Source organism: Hemiscyllium ocellatum, chromosome 28, assembly GCF_020745735.1.
Source record: "Hemiscyllium ocellatum isolate sHemOce1 chromosome 28, sHemOce1.pat.X.cur, whole genome shotgun sequence".
In the NCBI taxonomy this organism is placed as follows: domain Eukaryota; kingdom Metazoa; phylum Chordata; class Chondrichthyes; order Orectolobiformes; family Hemiscylliidae; genus Hemiscyllium; species Hemiscyllium ocellatum.
Window position 1 is genome coordinate 29,875,094 of NC_083428.1, and position 24,818 is coordinate 29,899,911.

The 24,818-nt window shown below is 44.5% G+C and overlaps 1 protein-coding gene across 1 annotated transcript in view; it reads left to right on the forward strand.

The window, feature by feature from the left end:
• The window catches only part of fbn2b (fibrillin 2b), a 374,963-nt gene that overhangs the window by 277,862 nt on the left and 72,283 nt on the right, over window positions 1–24,818 (forward strand). Inside the window, exons 24-35 of the mRNA XM_060846046.1 lie at window positions 2,285–2,512; window positions 3,831–3,956; window positions 4,226–4,354; window positions 6,502–6,627; window positions 8,156–8,281; window positions 9,348–9,470; window positions 12,253–12,378; window positions 13,170–13,295; window positions 14,989–15,111; window positions 16,311–16,433; window positions 18,735–18,860; window positions 19,409–19,531. Coding sequence (XP_060702029.1) covers window positions 2,285–2,512; window positions 3,831–3,956; window positions 4,226–4,354; window positions 6,502–6,627; window positions 8,156–8,281; window positions 9,348–9,470; window positions 12,253–12,378; window positions 13,170–13,295; window positions 14,989–15,111; window positions 16,311–16,433; window positions 18,735–18,860; window positions 19,409–19,531 — 1,605 coding nt within the window. The remainder of the gene's footprint in view (window positions 1–2,284; window positions 2,513–3,830; window positions 3,957–4,225; window positions 4,355–6,501; window positions 6,628–8,155; window positions 8,282–9,347; window positions 9,471–12,252; window positions 12,379–13,169; window positions 13,296–14,988; window positions 15,112–16,310; window positions 16,434–18,734; window positions 18,861–19,408; window positions 19,532–24,818) is intronic.

Here is a 24,818-nt window from a genome sequence, read left to right on the forward strand (position 1 = left end):
AACACAAGAACCCAGCTGTATTCATTATTCTTTAAGTTATTAACAGTGACACGGCAAGGTGATAAGGTGAGTTTAATAAGGCTTTATGGCTTGGTAAATAGGGAATTGAATGCAAAAGCAAAGAAATTAAGTTAAACCTTTACAAACCTCCAGTTAGGACTCAAGAGTATTGTATATGATTCTGGGCATTAGAATGTTAAGGAATTTGAAAAAGTGCAGGTAGTTTATCAAATGAAAGGATGGAAAAAGAACCTTGGTCAGGGTTGAGATATGGGAAGTTGGGATTCCTATCCTTCGAACTGAGAGGAAATGGAGAGACCTAATAGAGTATTCACAATTACGTAGAACTGAGATAGAGCAAGGAGTGAGAGACTCTTGCCTCTGGGAGGTAGATCATAAGTTTAAAATAATGATCTAGGTGGGAAATGTAGATGATTTCGTTCATCTGATGAAGTTGTTATACTATGGGTAGCAGAGTAAATTCTATCCGAAGTTTTAAAGAACAAGTACTTGAAGAAGGCTAATTTGTGGAGATGTGAGGCAAAATTATACAGGTTTTAGGAAACCTGTTAGAGCGAAAATGAGATAAATGGCCTCCTCCTTTTGTTGTAAGGGTCTATGATCCTAAGGGAGTCTGTTATTGGCAGCCATTCATTTTGCTGTGGGAAGCACCATGTCCTCTGTTTGCCAGTGTCTGTGTTGAGTGACCCCTTTATATTGAGGAAAAGTAGTAGCATGAAGGAAAGGAACCAATTCCCACACTTGGATCACACTCTCAACCAACGTTCTCTGTCCACACATCCACTTGGAGGGTCCGGGCCTACAGTGCGTATGCCAATTGGCACGTGGGCACATTGGCTTGAGAAGGCGATGTCTCACATGGACTTCACAGGCTCACACAGGAGCAGGGAAAGCTAGAGGGAACGTAGTTCACTCTCTTCTGGGACATCATGCTTTATCTATCCAAAGACGAGAAGTTCAAGAGTTAGCCTGGTCAGTCTCATAGAGACCCACTGAAGAAATCTGTGACCCTCAGTAAACGCCATCTCAACCTGGAGGGAGCTGTCCTTGAGACAGCTTCACATTACACTTAGGTGCAGCAAGTCTGTGGAAGATGTCAAAATCAGTACTTCATTATGCACCAGCTCCAATCCTTTGATAATCTCTGATGAAGGAGGAGAAAGTGAGGACTGCTGATGCTGGAGATCAGAGCTGAAAAATGTGTTGCTGGAAAAGCGCAGCAGGTCAGGTAGCATCCAAGGAGCAGGAGAATCTACGTTTCGGGCATAAGCCCTTCTTCAGGAATGAGGCAGTTGTGCCAAGCAGGCTAAGATAAAAGGTAGGGAGGAGGGACTTGGGCGATGGGCGTTGGGAATGCGATAGGTAGAAGGAGGTTAAGGTGAAAGTGATAGGCTGGAGAGGGGATGAGGGCGAAGAGGTCGGGAAGAAGATTGCAGGTCAAGAAGGCGGTGCTGAGTCCAAGGGTTGGGACTGAGACAAGGTGGGGGGAGAGGAAATGAGGAAGCTGGAGAAATCTGCATTCATGCCTTGTAGTTGGAGGATTCCTAGGTGGAAGATGAGGCGCTCTTCCTCCAGGCATCGTGTTGCCATGGTCTGACGATGGAGGAGGCCAAGGACCTGCATGTCCTTGGCAGGGTGGGAGGGGGAGCTAAAGTGTTCAGCCACAGGGTGGTTGGGTTGGTTGGTGCAGGTGTCCCAGAGGTGTTCTCTGAAACGTTCCGCAAGTAGGCGGCCCGTCTCCCCAATATAGAGGAGGCCACATCGGTTGCAGCGGATGCAGTAAATGATGTGTGTGGAGGTGCAGGTGAATTTGTGACAGATATGGAAAGACCTAAGGGATCCTTCCATATCCATCACAAATTTTCCAGCAACACATTTTTCAGCTCTGATCTCTGATGAAGCCAATTAAAAGATCATTACTTGGAATTGCAATTGCTATCTGATAGAACCCCAACCTGAATTGAAAAAAACTTTTCGTAAAGTTGAGTTTTGATGAATAGTCATGTGATCAGAGCAGAAGTGTGGCAAGATCAGTGCTACCTAAAGTAGGAGAGCAGTGATTTTTTAAAAAATGATAGGCAGTAGATGCCTCTTTCAGGCACTAATGTTTATACTGATTATTTCCAGCACTGTCTGTCCCTTTTCTGTTTAAATTTAGTCTGAGCAAAATGTGGAGCATAGCTGTCAGTGATGTTACTCTATTGTGGAGTATTATTGCTGTGTAATGCCTTGGGGCTAACTCCATATTGTCTATTCCCTCCAGATGTTCGTCTGGAACACTGCTACCTGAAGTGGGAGGAGGATGAGTGCACACAACCAATGGCGAGCCGGTTCCGTATTGACACTTGCTGCTGTTCGATTGGCCGTGCCTGGGGTGGAGACTGCGAGGAATGCCCAAAGCCTGGCACACGGGAATATGAGGCGATTTGCCCCAGGGGACCAGGATTTGCCAACAGGGGTGATGTTCTGACAGGCAGACCATTCTACAAGGGTAATGGATCAACAAATAACTATTTCAAATTACACATTGCATGTCCAGGCATTCTCCTCAGGATTTGTTGTCATGATTATTGAATAAGCATTTATGTCCAACATCTAAGAGTGAACATACCGATGTAAGCAGTTACCTATAACAATGTAGCTTCCAGTTCTGGCCAATAAGTGAAACCGAAATAGGTTTCAGAGGGCTCTTCGCAAAACCTGGATATGAAAATAGTCATATTCATGAACAAGCTGTGGGAAATGTCACGGGCACTTCTCTTTCAAATGTTTCAATAAATACGGGAAAAATTACAACTCTAGGAAAACATATCCCATATTACTTGTTCCAAATCTTGGATGTGCTTCTGATGTACAATTCCAGAAGTAATCCTCCAGCTTGTCCGCATCAAGGGCAGCACGTTTCATCAATGTGTTGGTGTTAGATAGATTTTTGTAATTAAAACATTGATTCAAAACAGAGACATTTCACCAGTGCTTAGAATGCTGGGATATTTGTGCTGCCATTGTATTCTCCTGCTCTCTCTCTCTCTCTCTCTCTCTCTCTCTGGCTCTCTTATAAATGAAAACTCAATAGTAACAATTTATACTCGGAACCAGGTGGGCTGCCAAGAGAGGAATAGAAAAAAGACAGAGGTACATGTACCAGGAGAAAATCTGAGCAGGTAAAGGGGAGAATGCCACGTTTTCAAAGCATTTCAGGAGATAACAACAGCATGTTTTTACTGATATCAAAGTTGTAGATAACTATGCTCTACAAAGGAAGAGCCTTTTACCCAAAAAATGATGATTCTGACCTGAGGTTAAATGGCTGTAAGTATTGGCGTGGCAACATTTGTCTCAGTTGCAAGTTTATTTTTATGGGATGTGGCTTCACCCCAGCTGTTTATAGACTCAGTCATTCCACTCCCTTTGAGGAGAAAGCCATCTTACCCAGATGCTTTCTGATCAGACGTTTGGCCGTCCCAGCTATTTCCTACAATGACGAGGGAAGTGAATGCAGATTAAACAGAATCAGCCCAGCTTCTCCAGTTATGGACAAGGGTTTGCCACCATTGGTCCCAATGCTCCACTCCAGTTACAGGCGAAGCATGACTGTTCTATTCCTTCCTGTCCTCCTGGTGTTGATCATTTAAATATGTTCAATTCCCACTGCCTGTGGTTGGATCCAGTCTGTATCCATATAAACAGCTCACTACCCTTTGAGGTCAGGTTCTTTTCTCGATTGGACGGCTTCAGCTGGAAAATTTCCCACCTCTGATTTACACAGTGCTTATAACGACTGTACTGATCGTCTTACTCTCTTCCAGATATCAACGAATGTAAGGTATTCTCCAGTCTGTGTACATATGGAACATGCCGGAACACAGTTGGAAGCTTTAAATGTCGCTGCGAGAGTGGATTTGCCCTAAACATGGAGGAAAGGAACTGTACAGGTAGAAAACACTAGGAGGTACAGGCTAGCTCGTTGTTTGAGACAGCTTTAGGTAACATTATCGTCTGTTTATCTTTCTTTTCTATTTGCATCTGTCTCTGTCTCATTTACTGGTCAATAGTTTCTTATCATCTGTCTAATTCTGTTCCTCTGTATCCTCTTTATCTCTTGTGCCTTTTCTGTGTAACTCTGTTCCTTTTTTGTTTTCTTTTTCCCCTCTTTCCTGCTCTGTCACACATTCACTGTCTAATTGTCCTCTCGTTTTTGTAGATATCAATGAATGCCGTATTTCACCGGACCTCTGCGGCCACGGCATGTGTGTGAACACACCAGGCAGTTTTGAATGTGAATGCTTCGAAGGATATGAAAGTGGTTTTATGATGATGAAGAACTGCATGGGTAAGTGATCATTACTGGCTGGTCACTGTTGACAGTCTATGACTGGGTTTTCATGAATTAAATGACACAAAGTGAACCACAGCATAGCTCCAACTGAAGACAGCAGTGAAGGCTGAATGGACTGAATCAATAAAGTGTGGAGCTGGAAAAAGCACAGCGGGTCAAACAGTATCAGAGGAACACGATCAGGAGAGTCGATGTTTCAGGCTGGGCCCTTTCATCAGGACCAGACTTGAAATGTTGACTCTCCTGCTCCTGCTCCCCTGGTGCTGCCTGACCTGCTGTGCTTTTACCAGCTCCACACTTTATCAAATCTGACATTCCAGCATCTGCAGTCCTCACTATCTCCAAGTGAATCGACTGAATGAAACACCACACTTTAAATACATCAGAGCTAAAGAATATGAAGAAACAGGAAGATGCATCAGCCTCACAAGTCAGTCCATCGTCAATGGATCATTTCCATCTCACCTCCTCATTATCTACTTCATCCATGTCTTCCCACCATTTATATTCTTTCGGCCAAAACTCAGCAACCTGAACCTCTCCACTTCAACTGCCTTCCTTGATAAGTTATTCCACAACTCAACGATCCTTAGGTGGAAAAGATGCTTCCCTGCTTTACTCCTTACTCTTACATTCCTAATTTTAAATCTGCCTTCTTCGGAATTTGAATCCCCACATAATGGACAACCTGTCTGTATTAGTTTGTAAATCCCTTCAGACCTATTCAAACATTAATTAATATATCTCAAATTTTCATGCTTAGTTTTTTTGTGTCACACCAAGCTAACTAATGTGCCCCTATGACCCTCCCCCAGTGCTGTGACATCGCTCCTGTGACTCACTGACTAATGGAGGCCTAACCAACACCTTATGTCCATCAACAGTGCAGGCTGGCCTTCTGGTACTGTAGTTGAGGATTGTAACTCACTAATCATCTCCCTCCTACAGACCTGTGTTGTGTCTTCATCTTCTCAGGAGTAAAGACGCCGACCAGATTTTTCCAAAGTTACTTCCTACCTTGTCCAATTGCCTCCATAGCCTGACCCTTCACCCCAGTGTCTCTCATGGTCCTACGCTGCCTGCAATTACTCTCAAGGACCACCGTTAATCTTGGTGCTCCCACTGCCTCTGCTCCTCCCCCACTTTTCACAAAAGGGGTCAGGCAAAAAATGTACAATGAGATTCCTGTGGTCTCTTGCTTTGAATAACTTGAATGGATGATGAGCTGTGCAGAAATGAATTTAGCACTGCAACATGACATTGTCTAAATTTGGAATGCCCCCACCCAGGATCTGCTTTGGGTCCTTTCGATATGGATGTAATCTGACCTTGTATCTACACAGACATTCCAGAACAGGAAGTACATAGTGAAGCCTAGCTCTCCTTATTGGAATGGCCTCAGCAGTCTTTGTGGTGGCCTGTTTTAATGGTTTCCACATGTTGCTTTGCTAGCAGAGATTGATCTGTGCCAAACAATCCTTTATTCACTGGAGTTGGAAGCTGCTGTAGAACACTTAATAAATTCCATACAGTAGACATTGAGATTTAAAGAACATTCCAGAATTTACATTGCCTGAGCCATAATTAGAGGTGTGAAAGAGATGTACCATTAGCATCAGAGAGAGTCTTTCATTGCCCTGCAGACTTCCCATCATGCTCCAGGTCTGTCACTGTTCTGTAGGTCCCACAGTCCTTGGGAAGTTGCAATTTGTGTTACACAAAGGATACAGAGCTAGTGGCAATCACTCTACTAGTCATTGGCTCACTTGTAGGCCTCCCACTTACACTGTTCCCAAGTCAGACCCTCTCACAAACATCCATATCTCTGCACAGAGTGCTCCACAAATGCCACCCATAATTTCAAGTCAGCCCTAAAGCACTCTTCAACTTAGTATTTAGGGATTGTTTATGTATGCAGTGTTTAGTGCATTACATGTTTATGCAACTATCAATATACTTGTCTCTGTGTAAACACAATTAGAGAGATTAAACAGCAATTCAATCATCTTTAGTACCATACTCAGTGCTGCATGCTCACTACTGCTACTGTTAGCCCAAGAAATAAACCCATGTTACATTGGCTCATGCTCTAGATGTTGACGTGAGGTTATATTTACGTAACTTTTCTGTTCATCATCCAGATATTGACGAGTGTGAGAGAGACCCCTTGCTGTGCCGGGGAGGAACCTGTGTAAACACTGATGGCAGCTATGAGTGTATTTGCCCACCAGGTCATGAGTTGACCACCGAGGGAGACGGCTGTGTGGGTAAGTGGTTTTACAAATCTCTTTTAAGACAGTCAGTAGATGCTGTGTTTGTACTGTGCAGCGACTTATAGAATATTAAGCCAGTCGAAGCAAGGTTCAACTTCCTTTAAACAAAAGTTGACCTGGATTCTCTGATCACAGTTAAATTATTGGTTCACTCCCATTTTACCTCACACGAACAGAGCTCCACACGTTTGGCTATGTCGGCTGGTCCTGGCTCCTTCTGAATTGTGGAGTGTTCTTCCACTGAGCGGCTTTCTCACAGGAATAACAAACCAGGTCCCCTCTTTACAAGACCAGCTTTCATATTTTAGAAAGTTTTGGCATAACATTTCAGTATATTAATGATTGGATTTGTGAATGCAGGGGTAGAGTGGAACCTGGGGTTGGATGGTAAGATTGGGATGGTGGGGGTGGGGGGAAGATGAGCTTAGAAGCAACCAGATAGGGCTGGAGAGCTGTTGCAGGCTGTGGGTGAGGAGTGGGTAATGAAGGCAGGTTGGGACATTGGGTAGTTAGGGTGTCGGGCTTGGGGGGAGAGAGTCGTGTGGTGAGACCTAATCAGATCAGGTTAGGAGGTGATCATGTGGTAGCTGGGGCTGGGGGGAAAGGAGTTAGGGCTTAATGGTGAAATCAGTGAGTGGGAACTAGGCATGTGGGGATAAGGTTGTGATTCATGTGCAGGGTCAGGTTGGGGTGTTGTGAGGTAGTTAAAAGGTTGGGGTGGGGGGTTACTGAGACTAGGATTTTTCTCTCTAACAATTCTTGGGTCGATGAGTGAATTGGAATTGTTCAAAATCTCTAACTCTAACATCGAGTTTGAGACTTTGCAGAACGACCTGGGAAGCAGGGAAAATACATATCGAAAGTTGATTAATTCACAAGGAAACAGGTGCAGCCCACAACATGTCCCCAACAAGCTAGAGACTGGCTGATCTTCACCACCATCTGTCGGGTCAGACCGATCAGGGGGTCACCAATTCTTGCTATCTCAGCATATTTATCTTTCAACCACCCCATCCCTATTTATCCTGTCATAGATTGGTCAATCCATCCATTTTGGTGACAACTCATCTTCCCACACCAAGTAAAGCGATTATTTTATATTATATTTAAGTTAACTGTCAGCCAAAGAGCCATCTCCAATACTTTTACAATTAATAAATTAAAGTGGTCAAGCAAGATGAAAATAACGTAGAATTGTTTTTATATCCATGCAATTTTTCTTCTTGGTCTTTTTTTGGTTCATGACTCTGGATAACCCAGCGTTTATTGCCCATTCTGAAATGCCCACATTGCTGTGGCACTGGAGTCACAAGTAGACCAGACCAAATAAGTATGGCAGATTTTTCTGAAGGACATTAGTGCGCCATTAGTGGAGCATTCTCCCCATTGAATTCCCATTGACCCCACCATCTTTATTAATCCTGAAGGCCTCAGAAGTAATCTGGGATGTTTTGAGTTGAATGTGCTGTCAGCTGTTTAGTTTCTGTGTGACTGTCAAACACAACTTTCTTCCCTGATACAGATATCAATGAGTGCTCACTGAGTGACAACTTGTGCAAGAATGGCCGCTGTGTGAATATGATTGGGACTTACCAGTGTGCCTGCAACTCAGGATATCAGGGCACAGCGGACAGACAGGGCTGTGTGGGTAAGAGCTGCTTCCTTACTCTTAAACAATCAGTGGCTAAATTAGCTGTACAGTTGACATTAATCAGTGCAGTGCAAAATACAGATGAAACTCACAACTTATATATTCTCTGTGAATATCATTTAACCTGTTCAAATGTTTATTCATCCTTTTCGGACAAATAAACTGTTACAAGCCTGTGGTCAAACATAGTGGGTAATGGGAAATCCATCAGATAACTGTGGCCAGTTACCATCCCACCAGCCTGCTTTCAATTGTCACCAAATTGCTGGGAGGTCTCATGGACAATGCTGCCTGACAGCACTTACTCACCAATAAGCTGTTCACTAATGCTCCATTTGAGTTCTGTCAGAGCCACTCAGCTCCAGACCTCATCCTCAATCCAAACATGGGCAAAAGAGTTAAATTATTGCACCAGCTCTCACCATACTGATCCTCAATCCCAGCATCTTGCCAAATCCCTCAGCACAATAAACCCTTCTCATCTCTGTCCAGAAACAGATCCAACTGTATTTTACTTCCCATTTACACAAACTTTTGGCTGAAGCTCCAACTGAGGTAACTTGGTCCATGATCTGACAATCATGTGCAATAAAAAGTCTCCAAATGACCCCATCTCCTTCTAAATTTTGTATGATTTACAGTAGCTTTTGATTTAATTGAATATATCAACTCCTTTTGTTAAATAGGAAAACATCACCCTAAATATCATCTGTTTTCCAGCAACTGAGCCCTTCCCCTGAATGTTGATCCCTCAGGCATGGTGTTAAACAGTTGACCCTTCATTGTATCCTTTCTAGAGAATTTAATAGCTATTATGAATCGGCCTGTTCAGATGTGCTGTGATACACTAGGTAGGATTTGAACTTGATTATCTAGCTCAGAGAAAGGAACATTACTATAGCAATACAAGGGCACAAATATTCTTGCTCCAGTCCACATACAAATTGTGGCCACATTACTGTAGAAGATCATGATTTTGTTTTTAATGGATGGCTGTGAGATTACGAAAGTGTGTTTGAGTTACACAAAGGCCTAGCTCTCAGTTGTCTTTTTCTTCTTTCAGATATTGATGAATGTACAATTATGAATGGTGGATGTGATACACACTGCACAAACTCCGAGGGAAGCTATGAGTGCAGCTGCAGTGAGGGCTATGCACTGATGCCTGACAAGAGGACATGTGCAGGTAGGCAACATGCAATCCTTAACATTGACCACATCCTGTTGCACAGTGAACAGACCTAGTGATAACTACAACTTTGAATATCAGGCCTGAGACTAAAAGAAACTTGTACAATTTCTCCTGCATTTCTGATTGGGATTCTGATTCTTATTATAACTGAACATCCATGAAGCTGTTAGAATTGTATTCACTCACAACCTTTAACCCCAAGGCTCAGCACATTCCTTACTCAACCATTGCCATCTGGTCAATTGAGGAGTAGAGGATGAGCTGAAAATGTATTGCTGGAAAAGCGCAGCAGGTCAGGCAGCATCCAAGGAGCAGGAGATTCAACGTTTCGGGCATAAGCCCTTCTTCAGGCTTATGCCCAAAACGTCGAATCTCCTGTTCCTTGGATGCTGCCTGACCTGCTGTGCTTTTCCAGCAACACATTTTCAGCTCTGATCTCCAGCCTCTGCAGTCCTCACTTTCTCCTTGAGGAGTAGAGGATGCCATGCCATGAGCAGCATCAGGCTTATCCTCGGAATGAGATGTCAGCCTGTTGAAACTGCAACACAGGATCACATGCATGCTAAACATAACAAGCATCATGCAATAGGTGGAACTAAATGGTCCCAGGCATGAATAGTGGCAGGCAATTAATCTGAGGCCCCATTCTCAACGATGCGGGAGCCCACACATCAGGACAAAGATAAAGCTGAAATATTTGCAGCCATCTTCAGCCAGAAGTGCCCAGTGGGTGATCCATCTCGGGCCTCCTCCTGAGGTACCTAGCATCAAAGATGCCAGTCTCCAGTCAATTGATTCACTCTTTGTGGCATCAAGGAGCAGCTGAGCAAACTAGTTCCAGTAAAAGTTATGTATCCTGACAACATTCTGGCAATAGTACTGACTCGTTGTGATCCAGAACTTGCCATGTCCCTAATCAAGTTCTTCCAGTACAATTACAAGACTCACCATTGACCCAATGATATAGGTCATTGCCAAGGTATAACCTGTCTACAAAAAGGCCAAACATGATCAGACCACTTACTGCTCCATCAATCTATAGTCAACCATTACCACTGTGTTAGAAGGTATTGCGGAGAGTGCAATCAAGTGGCACTTATTCAGCAATAATCTTTATATCAATGCTCAGTTTGGGTTCTGCCAGGGCCACCTGCTATAGCATTGATCCAAACACAGACAAAAGCATCTACTTCTGGAGGGTTGGTTGGAGTGTCTGCCCATCAAGATAGCAGTTGACCAAGTGTGGTATCAAGAAGCCCTTGTAAAATTGTCAATGGGAATTGCGGGAAATATCTTGCCACTTGGAGTCATAAAGGAAAGATGGTTGTAGTTGTTGGAGGGCAAACACCTCAGTCGCTGGACATCATGGTCGAAGTTCCTCAGGGTAGTATCCTGGGCAACGTGTACCTTCAGCTGTTCTATTAATGACTTTCACTTCATCTGTAGTTTAGAAGTGGGGATACTCACTGAAGATGGCACAGTGTTCAGTACCATAAGCACTTTATTGGTCCTGAGCAGCTGTGCCCACATGTGTAAAAAACTAGACAACATTTAAGTTCAGGTTGATTACTAACAATCAACATTCATACCACACAAGTACAAGAATTGCACAAATACTGTCTCCAGTAAGAAAATACCTAACCATCTCTCCTTGACATTGAATCATATTGCCGCCACTGAATTCCCCACTGTCAACATCCTGGAAGTTAGTATTGATCAGAAACTGAACTGGATCAGCTACATAAATGCTGTGACTGCAACAGCAATTCAGAGGCTGGGAAATCCATGGTGAATAACTCACCTCCTGACTTCCCAAAGCCTGCCCAGCATCTACAAGGCACAAGTATGCTGGAATATTGTCCACTTGTCTGCAAGGCAGGAGCTCCACATCACCCAAGAACATGAAAGACAAAGCAGCCCACTTGATCAACACCTGATACACCACCATTCGCTCCCTCCACCACCAATGCAATGTGGCACCAGTATGTGCTATCTGCAAAAACACTAAGCTTCACATTGAGACATCTTTGACAGCATCTCCAAAAAGGGCATTGGACACATGAGAACATGTCCACCTAGAAGGCCTTCATTGCACATCAGTACAACTTGGAACCATTTCACTTTTCACTCACTGCTGCTGGATCAATATCCTAGAATCCACTCCTTAAACGTGCAGTGACTATTCCTCCACTCCATGGACTAGACCATGGTGGTTCATCACCTTCTCACCAGCATTTAATAATTGGTGACAAATGCTGGCTTAGCCAGTGAGGCCTACCATCCCAAAAGGAATACTTAAAAATGTCAGGACTCAGCGCCACATTTTATTGACTCACGATTCAATAATAACAATTTTTTTTCTGAAGAGTCAGATTGTTATCTTTAAATCCTGTAACTTTTGTACACCAAAGGTAGTAAGGTTGTGGGAAAAGGTGTGTACTAGGAGTTAGGTCACAGGTCAACCATTGAACAACACAACAGGCTCAAACAGTTAAATGGCCACCTTCTGTTCCCATGTCCTTCTGCTCGCTAACCATTGGAACTTGGATGTTCCCGCAGTCCAACTTCCAGCACACAAAACAATAAATGAAGCACCTCATGCAGACAGACTGTTTCCTTGAATAAAAACTAGTCAGCTCCTTACAACAACACTGCTCCCACTAACTGTGGTGCACAGATGACCAGTGAAGGTCCGACTAAAAGTTAAAGGTTTCAGCGGGAGAGCTATGTGTAAAATTGAATATTTTTGGTGACTTATTGATTTTGTTTTGTTCAGATATTGATGAATGTGAGGAGAATCCTGATATTTGTGAGGGTGGACAGTGTACCAACATCCCTGGGGAATACCGCTGCCTCTGCTTTGATGGGTTTATGGCTTCGATGGACATGAGGACCTGTCTGGGTGAGAACTGAAATCCATCGCTTTTGTTAAAACGTTACATGATTAGCCGGAGCTCCCTATAAGTCGAAAATGGTGTATCAGCATTTGGAGATAATAAGACAAGATTTCAGAATTATTGATAATATTTTATGCACTACCTCAATTACATTGTCACTCCTGTTTCCTTTTATAGTCCAGTTGCCAGGCAACAGTGAACCAGGCCAGATCATGTGATCTGAATCACATGCTGAGGGCAGGTTGCTCACTCCAAACGGGGTCTTGCTAACATTTAATTTTACACAGACCCTCAATGCCTCCTACCTGGAGTTTTAGGGTTTCCAAATGCCTCAGGAGGCAAGAACAGAGAGATTCATGGGAAGAGGGACAAATATAATTCATGTGGAAGCATGTGATGGTGATTCATGGGAGGAGAGAGAGAGAACCAGTGATGAGTGAGAGGAAGGATGGAGCTAACGGTTGGTGGGTGGAGGGGACATGAAATGGGTCCAACCGTGAGAGTGGGTGAAAGTTTGAGTGGAGGGAAGGGCAGATCCAAAGGTGAATGCAGGGAGAAGGGAGCCAGCAGTTTTGACTCCCTACTATGGTAACGATGGGAAATAACTACTGTATGGCTCATTTACAACCGTCTGAAACTTCAAAGTGCAATATTTGAGCTTAAGCTGCCCCTCCCCGACAGCCCCCTGTCGTGCCAGCACAGACTGAACCTTAGACCTGGGACTTCTATTCTGGCGAGCTCCAATTTCATTATTTAATGTGGAAAATAAATCTCTCATCTTCAACTTCCCTTCCAGATGTTAATGAATGTGACCTGAACCCTAACATCTGTCTCCACGGCGACTGTGAGAACACCAAAGGCTCTTTTATCTGTCATTGCCAGCTGGGATATTTTGTAAAGAAAGGAACAACAGGATGCACAGGTGGGAATGTTCATTATTCACCTTGTTCTCCTTCCATTGATGTTCAAACCCATTCTCTGGACTGTCATCCAATCAAAGGCTCTTTGTTCAGGATTTGATGGAAACGTGGCGAGTATTTCCCCATGAGTTTGATGTGGCTCAGAGTGAAGGGATGACCCTTTAGAAATGAGATGAGAAGGAATACATAGAACATTGAACATGGAACATTACAGTGCAGTACAGGCTCTTCGGCCTGTAGCAGGCAGGGCATTTCACGCACTTGCTACTCTCTGAGTAAAGAACCTACTTCTGACATCTGTCCTATATCCATCACCCCTGAATTTAAAGCTATAGTGGGCTATCTGTGGAACTCATTGCTGCAGAAGGCTGTGGAAGCAAAATCATTGTGTTTATTTAAGACAGAGATAAATAGGTTCTTAATTAGAAGGTAATCGAGGGTTACAGGGAACAGATTTGATTGGCTATTGGCCTAATTCTGTTCAAATATCTTATGGTCTTATGGTGAAACCTTGCACTTCACGCATCAACCATTCTGAGGTGTCATGTAATGAGATTTTTGATTTAGGGGCCTATTAAAAGTAGTTGGCCACATGCTCTCTAACGGTTGTCCTGAAGCCAGAGGAGATGTTCCCTCTTTCCCCAGGGAATGTCAAAATCACCCGCTGCTACACTGGAGTGGGATTTTTTAGAACTTCCTCATTTAAACAGAAGTGGACTAGGTTGCAAAGTCATTGCAAACCCAATGTCAGCATTCAAATCAGAGAAAATGGTCCTGCCCTCTTAACTTATTTTCCTCTTCCCTTTTCATATTTCCTGCATTGCACCTTGTCATTACAATTCAAACATACACAATTGGTAAAATGCATGGGCAATTCTGAGGTAATGTAAGATGCTATATAAATTCAACATTTACTTTGTGAATATCCCTAGCTGGCAGGGCATTGAAGCCAAAGACAGCACAGCTTCAATCTTGACAATGACGTCAGGTTTCTGTAGCTGTGAGAAGATACTTGAGAAATAGAAATTTTCGACATTGGACCAGAAAGTTACTATTTCATCTGTTGTAACAAACATTCATTTATTTTAAATTGTCAATAAATAGGTGGCGAGGAAAATGTCTTTAGATATTTGAAATATAGAATGATCCCAAGACTGAGATGAAGCAGAGAGCTTTTGAAGGGAAATGATTAGATAGTTGAAGCAAAGGATCCAGGGTGAGAGGAAGTGAGTGGAGAGGTGGGATCAGTTTTGGCTTATTCTAGCAAAGAGCCGCGCACACTGAGTTGTAAAATTCTATTATTTTAATCTTCTAATGAGCATTATGTCACATTGTGTCCAGTCCCTCCAGGACTCATTCCATTTCCTGACCACCTTGTTCCAAGTCCCAGCACGTTAGGTGACTACCATGACATTAGCACCTCTAGAAGTTGTACCATTTTAAAAAATGATACCCACGCTTAATATGGAAGAACTAATGAAGCAGGATTTTAACCAGAGTATTTTTCACACAGTAGCTAACAACGTCAATGCGTTTTGCAGACCATTCTATAATTGAAGCAAATGAATTTCTACAAAGTATGGCTCCTTTATCTTTATTTTTGGAGATAACTTACATTGTACAATTCTGTAATTTGGAATGTTCTAGTTAGTACCACTACAGCTTCATCGCTCAAAGCTTCTTCCACTTTTTCAGATATTGATGAGTGTGAAGTTGGAGCTCACAACTGTGACATGCACGCCTCTTGTGTGAATGTGCCAGGCAGCTTCAAGTGCAAGTGTCGTGATGGGTGGATTGGAGATGGACTGGAGTGCATCGGTGAGTATGTCAGTGCATTGGGGCTGACATTGGTTTCAGTTGAAATGGGGAAATTAGCTTCATCAAGAAGGAAAGAAAATTAAAGAGACGCAGCCTCTTTAAACACAGTTTTCCAAGTCAAGGTGCTGTGTATCTTGGAAGAAAGTTGCAGATGGTGGTGTTCCTGTGTGCTGGTGATCTAACTTTCTAGGTGATAGAGGTCATGGATTTGGGAGATGCTGTTGAAGAAACCTTAGTATTTTGCTGCAGTGCTTCTTTTAGATGGTACCCATTGCTGGTACAGTGAGTCAGTGAGGGTGACTAGAAGGCTGTTTTACAGTCAAAAAGAACTGAATTTACAGCAGGTAAATGCCAGTTTAATTAGATTAGATTAGATTACTTACAGTGTGGAAACAGGCCCTTCGGCCCAACAAGTCCACACCAACCCATCGAAGCGCAACCCACCCATACCCCTACAATAATGGTTACAGACTGTTACTCAAGTTAACTATGCAGGCGGTAACTCTGATCTTGTGTTTAGAGGGCTGTTGTTTAATGATTAATACTCTAACCATTAGAGTTTGGTGAGATTGCTTTCTGATTTGTGTACTAGGTGCTGAGATTTATTACACTATCACACCATGTCTGTGTGAATCCCGTGATCATAACAATGGAAATCTCTCTTTATCCTCCACTCCCACCATCCCTCCTGACCACTCCGTATTCCCCTCCTGCTGTCTATCCATCAGGCTGATACCTCTCCTAGGACCCCAGCACGATGGATCAGCATTGGACTATGAAGGCCCCAAGTATGACCTCCCCCACCACCCAAAGACTCTGCCATTACCCAATCACAGACTGTCACAATTTTTGAGATTCAATAATTGGTCTCAGCACCCCAGAAAAGGAGTGTCAGCCCAGATGCCTGTAAATATTTGCATTTCTAAACATTCATTTGTTATTCAACTGATTTGATGTAAAAAACATTTAAAAATCAAACCTGAAGATTAGATCAACAATAACATTTTGGAGGCTTTAACATACTTGGCTTCGCTCGCAGTATCATTGAAACGGAGGCACCCAGTGAAGGTAAAGGCACCAGCTATGAAGATTCCAGCTCCGCCCATTAGCTGGTTGCTCGGAGACACCTCGGATGAATGAGAGACTTGTATGCAGTTGGGGAATATGATTGCTGATAGCCTTTGATCTTCCCATTGCAGATCTGGATGAATGTGCCACTGAGGAACACCAGTGTAATCCCAGTGCCAACTGTATGAACACACCAGGCTCATATCGCTGCACCTGTAAGGATGGCTTCAGTGGTGACGGCTTCAGCTGCTCAGGTAATGGGTCCCCAGCAAGTAATAGAGAGATGAACTGGACTCGTGCAGCCAACCTGGGAGCATTTGCTGTTCCATCTTCTGAATAGTCAGTGACTAGTCTGATCATTTTTTTATTAAAACTGGGCAGGGTTCATGTAACTTTGTGTCTCCTTTTCCATCTCTCCTCCCTGGTGCTGTCATTAGAGCCTGAGACTCTTTAACTTCCAAACATTTCTTCCTCTCTATAGGCATAATTATCAACCAGGCCATTCATGTACAGCCATCTAGAAAAGCATTTGTCAAGCCAAATAAGAAAGGATTGGTTGTGACTGGTTTGATTGTGCAACTCTCCATTCCCTATTTCCTCAACCCATTTTGCACATTTTTAGGTCACTCACCCTTCGAGAGTAGTCTTAGCATATCTGATCCTGCCAACTCCCACCTTTCAAAGGCAGTCTACCTGATAGAGGCCCTGTGCTCTTCTCAATGAGCAGCCAATACAGCACCACAAAGACATGCCACTTGCCAGTTATAGAGTCATAGAGATGCACAGCACAGAAACAGACTCTCTTCCAACTCGTCCATGTTGACCAGATATCCCAACCCAATCTTGTCCCATTTCTCAGCACTTGGACCATATCCCTCTAAACCCTTCCTATTCATATACCCATCACGATGCCTTTTAAATGTTGCAATTGTACTAACTTCCACCACTTCCTCTGGCAGCTCATTCCATACATGCACCACCCTCTGCGTGAAGATGTTGCACTATATTTTAATATCTTTCCCCTCTCACCCTAAACCTATGCCCTCTAGTTCAGTCATAGCCATAGAGATGTACAGCATGGAAACAGACCTTTCGGTCCAACTCGCCCATGCAGACCAGATATCCTAAATTAATCTAGTCCTACTTGCCAGCATTTGGCCCATATCTTTCTAGCTCCTTCCTATCCATATACCCACCAAGATATCCTTTAAGTGTTGTCATCATAACCGCCCTCCACCACTTCCTCTGACAGCTCATTCCATACACGCACCACCCTCTGCACGATAAAGTTGCCCCTTAGGTTCCTTTGAAATCTTTCCCTCCCACCTTAAAGCTATGCCCCTAGTTTTGGACTCCCCTACCCTGGGAAAAGGACCTTGACTATTCACTCTATCCATGCCCCTCATGATTTTATAAACTTCGATAAGTTACCACCCCCCACTCCCCACCCAAGCCTCTGATGCTCCAGAGAAAGCAGCCCCAGCCTATTCAGCCACACCCCAAAGCTCAAATCCTCCTCTCGTGGCAACATCCTTGTAAATCTTTTCTGAACCTTTTCAAGTTAGCAGAGAGAACAGAATCAAACACAGTATACTAAGAGTGGTCTAACTAGTGTCCTGTACAACCGCAACATGACCTCCCAACTCCAATACTCAATGCACTGACTGATGAATTTTGTAAATGTGATGGCTGTACTTTTTAGATTCTACCATTCCTTTGAACATGGAAGTGTGCTGAGTGTTCATTTCCCATACCCATACATCTGCTAATCAATGCATTTGGCCTGATTGAAGGTAATGCATCTTACTGAAAACTGCTTTTAAGCAGGCTGCACAGAGGGAGCCCATAAAGTGTGGACTGCATTATCTTTGATATGACTCAGTACATAGTGGATGCATCAGCACTTGCCTCTCACTGTCTTATTAATAAATCCCTGTGTGCTTTCTTCAGATATTGATGAGTGCACCTTCCAGAATATTTGTGGTTTTGGAACTTGCCATCTTACTGAAAACTGTTTTTAAGCAGACTGCAAAGAGGGAGCCCATAAACTTTGGACAGAAAAGAATCTTTTGTGTTGCAATTGTTTTCCTAGCGCCTCTCAGGACAGCAACTTCCCAGCAATCAAATGGAATTGGAATTGAGTTGTCGCATCTTTAATGGAATTGTATCTCCATTGAAGCTGCCCCAGGTCCACAGTATCCATGAAACAAAGTCAATGTCAATGGCATGGATCTTCCAACACTGAAAGCTCATGCTACATGAATAAGCAAAATGGGTTTAACTTCAGGTCATATAACAACTTGCTGAGTATTACCCTTCATGTGAGGGTGACTTCAGAAGATTAATAATAATGTTGTAGCTGGGATGATGAGGGAGTACTTTCTGTATAACCTACTTTATCCAGTGTTTATTCGCTGGACGTATGGCACCTCATATTAGCTGGCCTTGCTGGCATAGGGAGGAAGTGAGAGGAGGAGGAGGTGGTCCCTGGAGTATGATGGTATCAGTGCTGCTCATGCTGTGCTACTGACTAGACGACATGTTTTCCTTTGCAGATGTTGATGAATGTGCTGAAAATGTGAACCTGTGTGAGAACGGGCAGTGTCTGAATGCTCCTGGGGGTTATCGCTGTGAATGCGAAATGGGATTCACACCGACCGAGGATAGCAAGGCTTGCCAAGGTGAGGTTTGATGAAAGGCTTTTTTAGGAAGCCACAGCATTTACATTCCAATGAGGTACGTTCACTTTTCTCACAACACTATTAACAATCAGTCATGGAGACGGTCCAAGCCAGACTCACCAAATCCTGGCAGTAACTTTGATTTTTCCCCGCGGGTGATTTTGGCTTCCCCGTTGTTTGTTCAGTGACTGTACAGACCTGATTATTAAGCTTGACAGATATTTACCAAATTAAAAGATACCCACTTGAAACAGGAACTGAGGATGCTAATACATCATGGGTATTTGTCGTAGTTTCTATTTTTCTCGCTAGTGGTTTGATCTTTTATCTAGAGATGCCTAAGAATGTCGATGGACTGTACTCAGTCCAAGAATTTGTTGGCAACAGTTGCTGAGCACATCTGATGGTAAATAACACAATATGTGTTCAGGGACTCTGTGCATCTCAGACCCCTACTGCATTCTCTTTGATATGACTCAGTACATAGTGGATGCATCAGCACTTGCCTCTCACTGTCTTATTAATAAATCCCCGTGTGCTTTCTTCAGATATTGATGAGTGCACCTTCCAGAATATTTGTGTTTTCGGAACTTGCCAGAACCTACCCGGAATGTTCCGCTGTGTTTGTGATGATGGTTACGAACTTGACAGAAGTGGAGGCAATTGCACAGGTGAGCTCAAACTGACAATGGATAATTGCAGTAATCAGCCCTATTCACACATTGCCTCTAATGGTTGATGCTACAGTTAGTCTCATTAATAACCCTGACTTAATTTGATAATTCTGTGCCACATTTCGTCAGTGGCACATTAGTAGGACCCCTGCCTCCCATGACAGATGGTCCTGGATCAAATCCCTCCTGCCCCAGAGGTGTGTCACAGCACGTCTGAACAAGCTGATTAAAATAGCCAAGAAATGTGTTCTGTAAATGTGTGTTTTTTTTGTGATTTATTGACAATTAGAACAAAACAATAAATTCTTTATAAAATATCTGTAAATCTTGTCTTAGCAGAGTGCAGGTACTATTACACACACGCTGACCGTCAATAATTCATGACTCTGATCTATCTTTTGAGCTTTCTTGTAAATGATCTGGCCATACATGCCTTTTCCTCCCATTCTCCACCACCACTGATCTAATAAGTCACCTTGAAAACACTGCATGAATTATAGAAAATACATAGGTCAGTCAGACAAATGGTTCAAACACAGTTACTTTAGCTATCTTGTAATGTAGGATTTTCCCACTAGAAAGAGAAGAATGGGCTTCAAGGATCAAAGCTTAGAGTCTCGAACTATAATCTAAGGATCAGGTTTCCCATCCGATGACTTATGTGTGACCTATCAGCGTCATAACTGAAATGGGATGAACAGTCAAAGAGGCAGCCAAGCTTGGAGCATGTTTTTGTATAGCTGATAGTCAAGTTGGAATGAAATACTGAAGCCCAGAACAGCTGATATGTCTGTCCACTCACACATTCAACTGCAGTTGGTCACCATGAGCAAAGGAGTATGGAGTCATAAAACCATTATAGTGTTAACTAGGTGCAAATGCAAGATTCAAGATGGCGGCTGCCTGAAATGTCTGCTGTGTTGGGTTCTGTGCCATACCCCAGGCAAGGTGGGCTCCTACTCCACCGTCACCCCCTCCCTCCAACTGGGCAACCTCTCCACCACCCCCACCCCCAACCCCATGAGGAAAATTGAGTATAAAGCAGGCAGAGCACCTAAAACCTTTTAAGTTTGGATTTGGAGGTTCTGGAGTCGAAAGGAAGATGACTGAAGGAAAGGGACATAGGAGAGTGCAGCAGGCAGAGCACTCCCCTTACCGTGGTGGGTATACCCGCAGCTGCTGCCCTGACACCCGTGGCAGTGCCTTTAAGCTCAGCCGAGCAGCAGCATCTACTCACAGAGTTTGCAAAATTCCGTGAAAAAAATCGAAACAGCACTGGAGCCAGTTACTGCCATGCTGACGAAGCATGAGCAGGAGATCCGGGCTCTGGATTGGCACATGCAAGCGGTCAAGCAAAGGACCAAGGCCTCAGAGACTGCGACAGAGAAAGGTTGGGTCCAAACCTTGGAAGGCCAGGTTTGGGCCTTGCTGGAACAGGTTGACAACCTTGAAAATCGAGGTCGGAGAAAAACAACTTTACGTGTCATGGGTCTTCCGGAGCATGAGGAAGGCGAGAATCTGGCAGGGTTCCTGGAGAACTGGCTCCCGGAGTTGCTGGGCCTGGAGATCGAGTTGGGCCGGGTGAATGTGGAGCGGGCCCACTGGATCGTGATGTGTAGGTCTGGGTCGAGTCAGCGTCCCCACCAGATCCGAGAGCAACTCCAACACTATAATGAAAAGATGGTAATAATAGAAACATCCAGAAGACTGGGAAGAGATCCACAGGCTCTGTATAGAAAGGTTCGAGAATTATGTTTTTTTCAAGACTTTTCTAGTGCCATAATTAAGAAGAGGAAGACTTTTGATGATGTTAAGAAAAAATTTAAGAGACTGAAATATTCAATATTCTCTGAGGTACCTGGCAGTACCACGTTTTAACTATGGGGAAAATATGTGTATGGACAATGGCATAATTTTTAAAATTTTTCTTTGTTCTTTTCCTTTTCGTAGTTTCAGGCCTTACAGGCTTTGATGTAAAATCTGGTTTGTTTCACATTGTAACTGTTTGGAAGGTATCTGTTATCTTACTGTTCTGCTTTTTCTGGGTGAGGGGTGGTTAGATCTTTGGTGTAAGGATGTGTGGAGTTGAGATATGGAGCGGGGGAGGGGGGAGGGAGTTCATTGTTAACATGCAGGAGTGTAAATAACATGTTTCTTCCCATTGCCCGGGTTTGGGGCGTGGCCTTAACTGGAAGGTGCCAGACGGCTGGAAGGTTGGGAGTGAATGCCTCCTATGGGCAAGAGGTGAGATGTCTGGAGATATGTGGTTTTTGTGTTTATTTATTCAAGTTAGGAGTAGTGTTCAGTTTCTTAGTTTTAGTCGTGTTTGTAGGAATAGTTTTCAGATTTGAAAAGTCTGTTTTTTTCCCACTTGCTGCACATTGAATGGGCTTCTTCCTCTTGGAGGACCATGGGTTGTAGTGTGCGGTCATGGCTAGGGATCTGATCAAGTGGTGCACCATTCCCCCATTTAAAAGGAAAAAGGTGCTTTCAAACCTTAAGAAGGAAAGGGTTGACATCGCTCTGTTGTAAGAGACACATTTAACTGATAGGGAACATCTGAAGTTACAGCAGGGGTGATACGATCGGGTATTCTTCTCCACCTTCAACTCCAAAAGCAGAGGAGTGGCCATGCTGGTATGAGGGAACCTCCCATTTCAGGTGACAGCTCAAACCAAGGATGAGTATGTGCGGTTTATCATTCTCAAGGCTCTGGTACACAGGGAAGAGTATGGCATCCTGAATGTTTACTGTCACCCAGGTGCATCCTCTCAAATTTTTATTTGACGCAGTCTCTAAATTAATGGCTGTTGACGTGCACCATATGATTATAGGAGGAGACTTTAATCGTCTCATGGATCCTGGGGTAGACAGGATGCCAAGGGGTCTGTCAGGTGCACCTCTGTAGTCTAGGCAGTTAGTGGACTTATGTAAGGAGTTGGGTCTAGTGGAATATGTGGAGGTGACTCCACCCTAATGGGACGGTTTTTACTTTTTACTCCAACCCGCACACATGCCACACAAGAATTGATATGTTCTTTGTTTCATCAGTTAGTTTGGACTTGGTGTTAGCCTGCAGGATTGGGAACATAACTGTTTCAGACCACGTGGCAGTGTACTTGGATGTTAAGACCAAGGGTAGTGGAACAGATACATGAATTCAGATTAGAGTGGTGCTGGAAAAGCACAGCAGTTCAGGCAGCATCCGAGGAGCAGTAAAATCAACGTTTCAGACAAAAGCCTTCATCAGGAATACAGACAGAGTGCCTGAAGGGTGGAGAGATAAATGAGAGGAGAGTGGGAGTGGGGAGAAAGTAGCATGGAGTACAATAGGTGAGTGGGGAAGGGGTTGAAGGTGATAGGTCAGGGAGGAGGGTGGAATGGATAGGTGGAAAGGAAGATAGACAAGTAGGACAAATCAGGGGGACAGTGCTGAGCTGGAAGTTTGGAGCTGGGGTGAGGTGGGGGAAGGGGAAATGAGGAAACTGTTGAAGTCCACATTGATGGCCTGGAGTTGAAGTGTTCCAAGGAGGAAGATGAGGCGTTCTTCCTCCAGACGTCTGGTGGTGAGGGAGCGACGGTGAAGGAAGCCTAAGACCTCCATGTCCTCAGCTGAGTGGGAGGGGGAGTTGAAATGTTGGGCCACAGGGTGGTGTGATTGATTGGTGCAGGTGCCCCAGAGATGTTCCCTAAAGTGCTCTGCTAAGAGGCATCCAGTCTCCCCAATGTACAGGAGACTGCATCGGGAGCAACGGATACAATAATGATATTGGTGGATGTGCAGGTAAAACTTCGATGGATGTGGAAGGCTCCTTTGGGGCCTTGGATGGAGGTGAGGGAGGAGGTGTGGGCGCAGGTTTTGCAACTCCTGCGGTGGCAGGGGAAGGTGCCAGGATGGGAGGTGGGTTGTAGGGGGGCGTGGACCTGACCAGATAGTCATGAAGGGAACGGTCTTTGTGGAAGGCGGAAAGGGGTGGGAAGGGAAATATATCCCTGGTGGTGGGGTCTTTTTGGAGGTGGTGGAAATGTCAGCAGATGATTTGGTTTATGTGAAGGTTGGTAGGGTGGAAGGTAAGCACCAGGGGCGTTCTGTCCTTGTTACGTTTGGAGGGGTGGGGTCTGAGGGCGGAGGTGCGGGATGTGGACGAGATGCATTGGAGGGCATCTTTAACCACGTGGAAAGGGAAATTGCAATCTCTAAAGAAAGAGGCCATCTGGTGTGTTCTGTGGTGGAACTGTGGTGGTCCTCCTGGGAGCAGGTACGGCAGAGGCAGAGGAATTGGGAATACGGGATGGCATTTTTGCAGGAGGTGGGGTGGGAAGAGGTGTAATCCAGGTAGCTGTGGGAGTTGGTGGGTTTATAAAAAATGTCAGTGTTAAGTCAGTCGTCATTAATGGAAATGTAGAGGTCCAGGAAGGGGAGGGAGGTGTCAGAGATGGTCCTGGTAAATTTAAGGTCAGGGTGGAATGTATTGGTGAAGTTGATGAATTGCTCAATCTCTTCGCGGGAGCGCAAGGTGGCGCCAATGCAGTCATCAATGTAGCGGAGGAAGAGGTGGGGAGTAGTGCCAGTGTAATTATGGAAGATGCACTGTTCTGCGTAGCCAACGAAGAGACAGGCATAGCTGGGGCCCACACAGGTGCCCATGGCTACCCCTTTGGTCTGGAGGAAGTGGGAGGATTCGAAGGAGAAATTGTTACGGGTGAGGACCAGTTCGGTCAAATGAATGAGAGTGTCGGTGGAAGAGTACTATTGGGGACGTCGGGAGAGGAAGAAACGGAGGGCTTGGAGGCCCTGGTCATGGCAGATGGAGGTGTAGAGGGACTGGTTATCCATGCTAAAGATGAGGCGTTGGGGGGCCGGGGAAACGGAAGTCTTGGAGGAGGTGGAGGGTGTGGGTGGTGTCTCAAACGTATGTGGGGAGTCCCTGGACTATGAGGTTGGAAGCTGTGGGTGGGAGATCTCTTGAGGTGATGAGGTTCTGTATGGTCTGGGAGATGATGGTTTGGTGATGGGGGGTGGGGTCATGGTCGAGGGGGCGGTAGGAAGAGGTGTCCTCGAGTTGGCGTCTGACTTCAGCGGTGTAGAGGTCAGTGCGCCAGACTACCACGGTGCCCCCTTTATCTGCTGGCTTGATGGTGAGGTTGGGATTGGAGTAGAGGGATTGGAGGCCTGCGCGTTGTGAGGGTGAGAGGTTGGAGTGGGGGAGGTGGGTGGACAGGTTGAGGCGGTTAATGTCTTGGCAGCAGTTGGAAATGAAGAGGTCGAGGGCGGATAATAGGC